At 38.7% G+C, this 12,232-nt stretch overlaps 1 protein-coding gene across 1 annotated transcript; it reads right to left on the bottom strand.

The window, feature by feature from the left end:
• Positions 1-7,902: 7,902 nt before the first annotated feature.
• LOC141832357 (17.4 kDa class III heat shock protein) lies at positions 7,903-8,600 on the bottom strand. Its single transcript, XM_074719860.1, has one exon. The coding sequence runs from the start codon at positions 8,553-8,555 to the stop codon at positions 8,052-8,054; it is 504 nt and encodes a 167-aa protein (XP_074575961.1). The 5' UTR covers positions 8,556-8,600; the 3' UTR covers positions 7,903-8,051.
• Between the last annotated feature and the right edge of the window lie 3,632 nt (positions 8,601-12,232).

The following is a 12,232-nucleotide window of genomic DNA, read 5'->3' as shown; positions in this document are numbered from 1 at the left end:
CACACATTTCTAGAAATAAAGATCAATCAATTGTCATTTAAATCGATCCATATGAGGCTTCAAAAAATCAACATTGGCACATTGTTCATTGTTTTGGCACATGTGGCTAGCATTTGATTTCCACTTGGTTTACCAATTGAATTTCCACAATTTGAATCATCCCTTTTCACCATCATTTCTGAACATTGTGTAACATACTTTGTGCTCTCTAATCCGGCCATGAAACCAAATTATTAGTGCCCAAATCCGGCCACTAAGCAATTAACTTCTTGTTTTTCATCTTCATCATCTCTCATCAATAGAAAACCCTCAAAATTACTCCTCAACTCCATTACATTGCTAACATGACTCAATGCATTCTGATATCAACTAATTCCATCTCAATTTAGCAATTCAAGAGCAAAGAAACCAATGAGAGGTTAAAAACAACTCATGTGAACCTTTGTTAAGGGATGTTGGCACTTGATCTTCCTTTTCTTGCAAGAAATTCTCAACTTCATATATCATCACAAAAATCATCATAACATCATAACAATGAAACTCTCAAGTGCTCTACTTGAAATTCTCTTTTTCACATTGCTTTTAATCAAAATTGGCACAAAACCTCTCCCTTTGGCACACTTCTTCTTCTTTTCTCAAAAATTTTTTTTTTTCTTCAAAATTTCAAACCTCCTCCCCCACACTTAAATCATTGACCGTCTCGGGCAAAGGAACATTAATAACATTCAATAATACCCATGTCCAAGAGAGCATGAAAAGTGAAATGAAAATGGGGGTGAAAATATCAATTGCAAATGGCTAAACATGGATAAAACATAAAGGTGTATGGTTTATGGGGGAAATTTTTTTTTAAACCTAAATAAATGTGGACCCATCATAGATATTGTAGCCTTGAAAGAAAGCAAGCAAGTTCTAGTGTGGCAATCACCTAAGTGCATCACACAAAATGGCTAACCTCACTAGGTATAAAAATCACATTTTCTCAAGTTCATCAATCTAGGTTCCATTACTAAGGGTCATGCAAGCATTCAAAAGTGTTCATCCATGGACTTAATTCCTAGAATAATCAATCAAATTTAATTCTCTTTCAAGAGCTTCTAACATGATGTAAAGAAGTCCTAGGGGGGTACACTTTCAAGGTTCTTATTCCCTACCCTAAACCATGCATGCAAAGGTATTCACAATGAGTTAACTAACTAAAAATGCTCATGAAAATGAATTTTATTACTGATTTAAACTGAAAATGCAAAGTAAAAACTACATATGGTATTAACAATGAAAAAGAAGTGAAAAGTTGGAACAAACTCCCCTTCACGTTGGGTAGATAGCATCTATAATGTCCACTCCATCCACATCGAGCTCCTTTAGTTCTTCAAAATATTTCTTGAGCCGGTGGCCATTTACTTTCCATGAGGTGCCCGTGACTTCATCCCTAATCTCAATTTCACCATAGGGAAACACATTAGTAACAAAAAATGTCACCTCCTTGAATGATGTCTCAGGTGGTCGGAAACATTCTAAGGAGCATCCCACTTTGGAAGCTCAATTGTTGCTTGAAATGTTGGTTCCTTGTTCAGCATAAATGGAGACTTTATCAACCTTGGAAGTGTGCAATCTGATCTTCTTCCTTGAATGATCTCTCAGGTGGTCGGAGGAGATTCAATGGAGCACCCACTTTGGAAGCTCAATTGTTGCTTGAAATGTTGGTTCCTTGTGGTTTGCATAAATGGAGCACTTTATCAATATCCTTGGAAGTGTGCATCTGCATTTTTCAAATCAATCTGCAAAATCAAAAATACCGGTATCTTCTCCTTGCTCCGATTGCTTAGCTGATGATGAGTGTTATACGGCCCTCATAGAACCAATCTTCCAACCATGTGGAGTAAGATGAGCAGTATAGGAGGTACCTGAAGCAGCGCCAACCGATCGTCGACAAATACTGAAGTGATCACAAATAGGCCCTAATTGTCGGGAGGCACTGACTGTGTGGCTCTACAACTTCATTTCGGGCCTCCTCAGAGATTTTGATCGGGCTCGATCTAGGTCATGTCCTCCATGTTGGCTTGATCAATTTTGCAAATTTGACGCTCGAGTTGGGTCCGATTTAGCCCTAAAATTAACAATATCAAAATGTGTAGGACATGCATAAATAAATGAATCACATCCAACAAAATCAAATACCGGTACCTCTATGATATTTTCTGAATGATGGGCATGAATACTAACCGTGTTGATGAATAGGAGGTACCTGAAGCATGACAAATACTGAAGTGATCACAAATAGGCCCTAATTGCTGACTGTGTGGCTCTACAAGACTTCATCCTCCTCGAATGAGTTCCTGCTCTGACGCAAGTGAATGTATACTAACTGGAAGTGATTCTTGGGGTATTGCCTCCATGCAATCCCCTGTTGGTGCAATCTTGCCCCAAGCATTATTGGGTTTTAATGTTTGGCTAAAACATGTTTAAGTTAGGCAATGTTGGTGATCTAACGCGTGTGAATTGAGTTCACAGGAATGTCCAAGTTAGAAGACTTGGCAAAAGGTGAAGTCCCGGAGGCACGGCCTCTTGGCAAAGATGAAGTCCCGGAGGCGAGGCCTCTTGGCAAAGGACTTAGCACGACGAAGCTGAGGGAAACGTCTCAAGCTAGTGCAAGGAAGGGCACGAGGCTTGTAGAAGGTGTTTGAAGGTTTGCGTCAAGGCTAAGGGCTGAAGAAGAAGCTCAAAAGGGAGTTTCAGCTTGGTCAGTCAACTGGAATTGTGATTCAGTTGACTGATCAGAGTATCAGTCGACTGGACTGTATTTTCAGTCGACTGATCAGAGTATCAGTCGACTGGACTGTAATTTCAGTCGACTGATGGCTGAATAAGTCACACACAGAAAGATCAGTCGAGCCAGAAGAAGGCAGTCGACTGGCACCAGTCGACTGGCCTATGAGCAGTCGATTGGAATTCAAACGTTGAGCTAATTAATGCAGCAATTAATGCAGATTCTGTAGCCGTTGAAGCCCATCAGTCGACTGGCCATGGGAGCAGTCGACTGATGTCACGAAAAGCATAAAAGACAGCTGCGAGATTAAAGAGAGCACTTCTTCTTTTCGAGTACATTTTTGTGAGATCTTCAACGCTCTGTCTTTTACTTTTCTACTCTTCCTCCCAAAGCTATTTTCTATTCATAAGAGGAAGAGATCAAGTGTAAAGGTTTCTCCGCCTTCAAGAGTTCTTGAGAAGGAGATCTTTTCATAGTGAAAAGTGTGTGTGGGCTTTGTGGATCCTTGGATTAGTCACCTCTGCGGAGGTGGTTGGGTCGTTACAAGCGAGAAGTCCTAGTCGGTTAGACTAGGTAGTGGAAGTCCTGATTTGGACGATTGGGCAAGGAAGTCCTAGTGAGTGAAGCTAGGCAGAGAAAGTCATAGTTGTAGGCTAGCCAAGTCTCCTTTGGTGGTCGACTACAGTAGGAGTGAATCCAATGGCGTTCCAGCGGCGGTGATGGTCCAACCAAGCAGTGTTCTGGTGGAGACGGCAGAACAGAGGGAAGAAGATGGAAGGCATTGTTGTGAGGCGAGGGAAGGAGATCTGGCGTGGCTCTTCCTTCGGCCTGTCCTCCGAGAGAATAATTTTCTCTAACGGCTTGATTACGGGCGAGAATGCCCTGTTGGGCATCGATGGCGGCAGAAGCAATGGCGATCGTTGGGGTCGACAGCGGCCAGGGGCTATCGCGGTAGACTCGGCGGCGTGCAGCATGCGACGAAAGGTCACGTCAGATGGTGGCGTCGGATCGCGATAGGCGCAACGTAAGCAAGGCCGAATAGGGGAAGGAAAGAAATCGCGATTTCCCATTTAGGGTTTGCTCCGTCGACGCTCGACCTTTAAAACTTGATAGCTGCGGGGTTTCCAGCATCGGACGCGGGCGTGCGACGGCGTCCGCGTTGGTTTCGGCAAACTCGATCGTGGGCGATCGCGGGTCGCGAGTCGTGCGGAGTGGGTAAGAAAGTCGCGATCGCGTGGCTTAAGTTTTCTTAACGAGCGGGTTAACGGGTTTAACCTAGATCCAATAACCTAGTTGTTAATTAGGCTTAGTGGGCTAGTTTAATCAGGCTCTTAATTAGGCTCCTTAACTAGGCTTTAAGGCTGGCCCAATTGGCTTAAATGGGCTCTTAATGGAATTAAGGGATTGGTATAATTAGGCTCTTAATTGAGTTGACTTAATGGGTTTAATCATTAAACCCAAATGAGCCCAATCTAATTATCTACCTAGCCTTTAATGATTAATTATTAAATCTAATAATTAACCCCCCTTAATCTTTACCAATCCATTAGGATTATTTACAATTAACCCCTAATAATTAACCCCTAAAATTTTCTTGTATCTTACAGTAGGGATTCCTATGCGACAAACAATAAAATTTACAGTAGAAATAGGAACACAATGAGCGATCCATGCGAAAGAAAACTCATACGAAGTTTGATTTATCTATCTAAAAGATATATACCTTTGAATAGTTCAAGTGCCCGTGCCTCTATGCGTATCCACATAAATATGATCTCAAACTTCGAAGAAGAATCACCTTTGTGGTGCTTGCTACACAAGGAGATTCGGCCAAAATAAAGAGGAGGAAGAAAAGAGGTATTCGGCCAAGAGGGAGAAGATAGCTTAAAATGCCTTGTCCTCCCTTGGAAAAATGCAAGAAAAACCTTTTATATTCATCTTATGAATATAAAAGATTTTTGCCTTTTTAGCTTCCCCACATTAAAGTCAATTAAACCCCAAATAGAGCACATGTTTCTCATATTGGCTCTTCATCTTCTCTTTATCCAATGAAGAAAAAAATCTTTGGTCTTCCTCTATTATTAATTCATTAAACATTTTAATGAATCAATATCTCATTCAAATTTGGTTCAGTCTAATCTAAATGAGTCTAACTCAAATTAAACTCAATCCCATAATCCAATTCGATTCACTTGAGTTTAACTCAATTAATCCAATTCAGATCATATTTTATTCAAACTAAAATTAATCAATCTCTGAAGCATTGTGTCCTTTATGTGTGACCCAATAGGTTCTTGTAAGGTTGGTAATGTATCTAAACCACTTTAGACACATAAGCAATAAGCAACATCTAGCAATGCATCATTCTATCCAAGTGATGAGAAAGTCGAGGTCTGACCTAACTTTTTCGTGACTACTATAATATATTATGATATTTTTCTATCATCGATATCTAGATTGATCAATGAAGCATAGACCGTCCATCCTTGATATCAATCTTTGTGTTTCTTGATCCCCGATAGACTAACTCAAGCAAATGAACTTAATATCTCATATTGATTCATTTGAGCATGATCATATATTTAGTAGTTCTACTAGATCAAGGGGCCCACAGATATAACTCTCATCATATGGGAGGGATAGATCACATCTATATCACTCACATCCCTTTGCATAATTCGTTGCATACCGAGTGATCACCTTTATAGTCCACCCTATTACAGATGACGTTTGATGATATCAAAGTACACAACTCCTTATGTAGGGAACCGTAGTGACTTTAGGTCTAAGAACTATTTATACCAATAGTCATATAAGAAAATTTATGACACTCATATAACGATCCATAAAACTTTCTCATAACGGATCAATTCAGTGTATATTCTCTCTAATATATACCCATGTGTCAACGTGATATCACATATCCATGACTTGTGAGATCAAGTCCTCAATTAACCTACATGCTAGTCTCAATGCATTAATATTGTCCATTAATATTAATGCTAGGAATAATTAAGAGTAGTATTTTCTACATTATCTCACTATTAATTCAACTAATCGATATGCTATAGATTAGAACCTACTACTCAAAGACATTATTATATTTAATCATTTGGTACAAACATGAAATAAATATAATAACCAAACTTTATCTTTATTAATAATATAATATAATATGAAAATCTTTAGTCAATCATCACATAATTAACTCTAGGACTACTACTAACATTGTTATTTTATAGTATCGATAAACTGAATGGTTGGATCAATAGATCGATCAATTAGTTTGGTAAACTGAACATTGAGTGGCCAGTCTATTTTTCTGGTATGTTGATGTGACGTTTGACATGGACAAGGATGACTAATGTGGCATTGGATAACACCAAAGTTCTTCTGATGTAACACATGATAATGATGAGGTTGTTGTCGTGACACAAAGGATACATTTTGACTTGCTGACGTGGTAGGAAAGTGTCATGGGGAAGCTAACATGGTGAAAGCTGGATGGAGAATGATCGGATCGATATACCAATCCAAGGGATCGATACATCGATAAATCAGATTGGGATCTAAAATTCAAGTTGATCAGTATATCGATAAATTGGATCAGGATTTGAATCCTAAGGCAATCGGTATACCGATAAATCAGATCAGCATATGAATCTCAAGGCGATCGGTATATCGATCAAAGGGATCGGTAGACCGATCATGTCCTCTAAAAGAAGTCTTGACAGAAGTCTTAAACATCAACTTCCAAGTGCTCCAACTCCTGCTACGCTCTAGAAACATCGTTCTGACATGAACCATTGCTCCAACAATTACGCTCAAGCCTAAGAAACTCTTGTTGTCAGTATTGTTAAATTACAGTTTCTTTATTCGTTTTCTGTACTTGGTTTTGAAAAGGAATGGTAAATTTGTTATCATTCTATATCTTGTGTAAAGGCGAACATCTTTCTCTTTTGATAAAGAAGATATTAGTGAATTATCCATTGAACGATCAAGCATTGTGGACCTTGGACTAGCAATCAGATGTTATGAACCAAATAAAAATAAAATATATTCTTTGTTGTGCCTCTATATTCCTATTTAATTCCGCTACCATCTTTAATAAAAGGAAAAAAAGTTTTTTAAAAATATGAAAAATGTGATACACGCTATTCAATCTCCTTTAACAATTCTTGATCCTACACTATGGAATGGGGCCTCCGATTGTCTCCAAAACGGTCAAAAGAGGGAGTCATCTCTATTCTTTGGAGTCCTTCCTATGTGGATCTACCATTATCTGCCTCGTATCCATCATCTTAATATTTTTTTTTTTTGCTGCCCAGAAACGATGTCAAAAATTATGCCGATCAACACTACTCCATTATTTCACCTTTGCACGGCTCTGAATCCAATAAATATCTTATTTCCCTGTACTCGAGCAACTGTTAACCCTGCAAGTCAATACTAATCAAGGGACATCGATGTGGTTGACGTGACTCTTCTGATAATCAAATGATCAGCACTAGACTGAATAAGAAGAAAGTAAAAGAGTACGCAAAGATGAAGAGCTTATGTGCTCCTATAGTATACTTTATTCTGGAGATTTTCGAGCGAAAAGATTTTCAAGATGAATATGAGACTAAAAGCTTGCATAGTCTATCTTCATATGTTCCCAAAATGAATACGAGATTACAGACTCGTGTGATCTTTTTCAAAATATTTTTGAACGAAGATATTCACAATTGAAATTCTATATATGATTTTTTTGGAAATATTGTCGAAGATAAATATTTCAAAAATAATGTAGACTATTAAAATCCTATGTAATTTTCCAGAGATGTTCCTAAAATAATGTGCCGAAATCTTATATAATCTTTTCCAAGATATTCTTTAAATGAAAATATTTCCAAAACGATATACACAACTGAAATCTTGTATAATCTTTCGAAAATATTCCCAAGCGAAAATATTTTCAAGATTAACTTTCCATACTGCTCATTTTTCGTGCCATTTAGATCACGGACAAATATTCCGAACTACTTCAGTTACCGATAATTAAATCTCACATTTCCGATTTTTACATTCTTCAAATTTTGATTTTATTTTTGATTATTTAAATTTAATACGAACTCGTAATCTAATTTCACTTAAAACATTCGTAAACATTTGATGAATCTTTTTTTTTTTGCAACAAGTAAAACCAGGTTTCATTAACACGTTTTTCTAATCGTTACAAATGAAAATAAACTGCAACTTCTGCATTTCCTAGCTCATTCCACTTGACACGACTCAAGACTCAATCTATGCTCACTCGCACGCTCTTCTTCTTGGGCTCCGGCGGCGGCACCTTCCCGACTACAACGGTTAGCACACCGTTTTCACACTTGGCAGAGATGGCCGCGACGTTGGAGTCTTGGGGCATACGTAAACTCCGGAAGAACTTGGTGGGAGCTCGCCTCTCCAGTCGGAGGTACCGGCATCCCTCCTCTTCGTCCCTCTTCCTCTTGCCGCCGCCCCTGACCACCAGGAGCTTATCGTCCTCCTCTAACGTCACCTGGACGTTGGCCTTGGAGAGGCCGGGCACGTCTATGATGAAAGTGTACTCCTTGTCAGTCTCGAGAATGTCGACGGGAACGATTTCGAGGCTACTCTGTCTCTGCTCGTCGTCCGCGGCGCGACGAGCACGGGAGGAGTCGTGAAGCCGAGCTGAACGAGGTAAGGAGATCTTCTCCAGGGTCTCGGGGAGGCAGAGGAGATTGTGTACAGCGGAGTCGAAGAAGGTACCGACGGCGAGGCTCATCCTTTTCTAATGCGTCCAACCGAGTAACTAGTTGCAGCACAAACGAATTGTATGAGCGGAGAGGGTCGGGTGGTCAATTAATAGGTGGGGAGAGGCAGAGGAAGGTTCGAGAGAGATCGTGATGTGTCGTGCGTAGAGAAAGATCAGGAAGGATCCAGACTGTGCTAGACAATGTTTCTAGGCTACACATGGGCGGCCTTGGAGACGACCTGTACTCACCTTTCCAGAGAAAAAAAAAACAATTTTTATATTTATATATTTTTAATATAAATATATTTTATTTTATTTTGATAATTTTGTTTAAGTTTTCGATTTGATTAATTAAAAAAATTTACGATTCAATTTCATAGATCGAATTCGAAAAGTATAGATAAATTCTGATAGGATATTATAATATCATCAGTGATTTAAACTTTAAATTTCACGTACATTCAAAAATATTCGAATGAGCATCATCTCTATTATATATAAAATTATCACCGTAGTATATCTGGAGGACTCAAAAATTTCACTTTTGACTTTTGAGAATAGGAGAATCATCTCTATTATATATCAAATTATCTGGAGGACTCATAAATTTCACTTTTGACTTTTGAGAATAGGCCTAATCCATCAAAATCCAATGGTTGAACCATCTTGCATTTATATTTCTAAATTGTAAAGAAACTTTTCAGAAAGCCATATTTTGATGCATATTATCTTTCGAAATTTTGTTTCTATGCAGTAGCGAGCGAGTGATACTGATGATTACACAGCCACGCACATTCCATTTGAAGCACGATAATTTATAGTAATTTTATAAACAGTAGAATGATCAAATGAATAGTGATTTGACTTCAAAGAGAAATCAAAGATGAGAGAGAGAAAAAACTAATCAGATAGCCTAATGCATCCGTTGTTGTAGCATATTTTTTTTTAAAGTAGAATTCAGTATCCAATGATTTTTGCAAGAGTAATCAAAAAATTATAATTGATCATTATGGAAAAAAGATATTTTCTCGATTTTGTTGAGATTCGACCATTGTCTATTATAGTAATATCTACTCCATAATAGCCAACTCAATCATACCGCAGGATAACCTAATGCATCCGTGATGATTGCATATGTTGGTATGGTCTACAACATGAATTTAATAAACTTACGATAAATTTATGCTATGTGCAAGTTTGGATTGAATACTTGATAAATAAAACTCTAAATAGATTAAGATTAATTGAATACCTAAATAGGAGAATTTTTGACAAATTAAGGGATTATACACAGACGAAGACCCAATCAATGAAATGAAAGACTTTGTAGGGCAAAAGAAGATTTTGTTAAAGATGCCCAAAAAAAAGGTTCTCTAGTTCCTAAGGATTTGTTAGGATCGGTTGGTTCGCTAGAGGGGGGGGGTGAATAACGTTTCTCGATTTTTCTTGTTCTTTCTCTGCACAGAGATTAGCGGAAGCAAAAATATAATAGAGAAAGAAAGAGATCAACGCTAACTCGGTTTGTTTACTTGGTCTTCACCTCCGCAGAGGTGACTAATCCAAGGATCCACACGCACACACACACCCGATGCACTATGAATCTTCTCCTTCTCGAAAACCTCGAAGGCGGAGAAACCTTTACAACTCTTTCGATCTCTTCAAAGATGATATGAAATATTGTTTAGGAGGAGAGGAAGAAAGCAGAGAATAAAGAACAAACAAGTTCTCAGAAGAAGCACAAAAGAATGAAAGAATAGCAAAATTCTTGAGTTGTTCTCGCGCAGGCTTCTTTTATAATTTCTGCAACATCAGTCGACTGCTGGCAGGGCTAGTCGACTGATGCCTTCAATCGGCAACAAAATCTCGCATTAAAGCGTATTAAATGCTTGCCAATTTTCTGCAACGTTCAAATCACAGTCGACTGTTCCAAGACCAGTCGACTGGCAACAGTCGACTCATCATAACACCAGTCGACTGCCCAGTCGACTCCTGTCTTCCTCTGGCTCGACTGATCTTTCTGTGTGAACCATCAAACATTATAAAAAAATGATTAAATTTTAACGATGAAAAAAAATTTATCACAAATCTATAATAAAATTAGCAATGAAAAAATTTTTCATCGTATGATAAAATTTATAATAAAAATAATTTAATCGAAAGTTAGTAAAAAATATATTTTATCATTAAATTCATCACTAAAACTATTTTTTGTTATAACATTCATCGTAAATTAATAACGAATTGAAAATTCATCATTGTTCCAACCAAATACTGCAGATGGTCAAAGCCACCAATCAACGAACGATCTGACATGTGCGACCTCAAGAAGGACCTCGCTGAAGAAGGAGAAGAGAACCAGAAATGCACTTCAATAGGAGGTTAGATTGACATCGGAGAATCCCAACAAGCCACTCCGACGCTTAATTCAAGGTCCTCTAGAGAAGGAAGCAGTTCTTTAAAAATGAAAGATGAAGAGAAGAGAGTGAGAGAGCGACCCCCTGAATAAATCTTTTTTGGGTTTATATAGTCATCTGAGAGCATCTCCATGTCGAATAGGAGACTAGATCTGACAACCTCGTAACCGCCTTTTTATCTTTACGCCGCCAAGTGTCCTCAGGAATATTCGTGTCTCCCCAATAGTAAGCCTACAGAGGACAAGAACTTAAACTTGGAACATGCAAAATTGAGGTCTAAAATCGAGGTGGCATCCGAGGCTAAGACGATGTCTGACGTCGAGATGGGATCGGAGATCGAGATGACATCTGAGACTGAGATGGGATATAAGACTGAGATGGCGTCTAAGGCTGAGGTGGGATCCCAGATGAGATGACATCTCTGTTAGTATCACAGTGGAGTTTTGATGTGTGATCAAATAAGTCTGAAATTAGATCCTGTGGTATTTGACACATGTGTCTAAGTGTACAGGGACTTAGGAAATCACACATGATATTCAGATGTTAAACCTTGACAGAAGATGCAAACGAACGAGACGGATGACATGGGAAAGGAGCCGATGGGCTAAGTGCATCTGAGGTACGAGGAGTTATGGAATAATACTCCGGAAGAGCAAGAAGGAAGCACGGGAGGGACCAAAGGGTTCAATGCATTCGAGGGATGAGAAGCTAGGAGGAAGATTGTGTAAGGCGACCAAAGAAGAATAGAGAACAGAGGAGAAAAATGGTCAACATGAAGTTGACCATTCTTGACATTCCAGACACCTGAATCCAATCTGGGTGCCCCAAAGTCCAGGCGCCTGGATCTATTCCAAATGCCCAGATACCTAATCCAAGTCAGCGTGAGCTGTTGCCGAAGTGGATGAGGATGGAGTCCACGTCAATGAAGTCCAAATGCTTGGAGAGCTTCTAGGTGCTCGAATCACAAGGAGTCATCCTAGATCCGTTAGCGGACCGTTGATAGATCAAATTGAGATTGACGAATCCAGGCACCCCGAAAGTATCACGTCAGCATAATGGTGAGATTGAGGTGAAGGCTATAAATAGACTAAAGCTCGATGTAGAATGTACATACTCGAATTATCTATTTCATTTAGTTTGTTTAAGTCTTTGCTTAACCATTGTACGAGGTTTCTTCACCTCCAGTTCAATTCTAACGAGGAGACTTTTGATTAGAGATTTTAAAGTCTTGGACTAACAACCCGAGGATTGTAACCAAGTACATTCTGTGCCTTGTATTTTATTTCATATTTT

Source organism: Curcuma longa, chromosome 7 (genome assembly GCF_044706935.1).
Source record: "Curcuma longa cultivar G26 ecotype Majalengka, Jawa Barat chromosome 7, ITB_CL_G26_1.1, whole genome shotgun sequence".
Lineage (NCBI taxonomy): Eukaryota > Viridiplantae > Streptophyta > Magnoliopsida > Zingiberales > Zingiberaceae > Curcuma > Curcuma longa.
Note: the sequence above shows the minus strand (reverse complement) of the source record. Positions and strands in the feature narration are given on the sequence as shown.

Excerpts from the sequence above, each read along its gene's own strand:
- LOC141832357 (XM_074719860.1), bottom strand. The coding sequence starts at position 8,555 with ATGAGCCTCGCCGTCGGTACCTTCTTCGACTCCGCTGTACACAATCTC.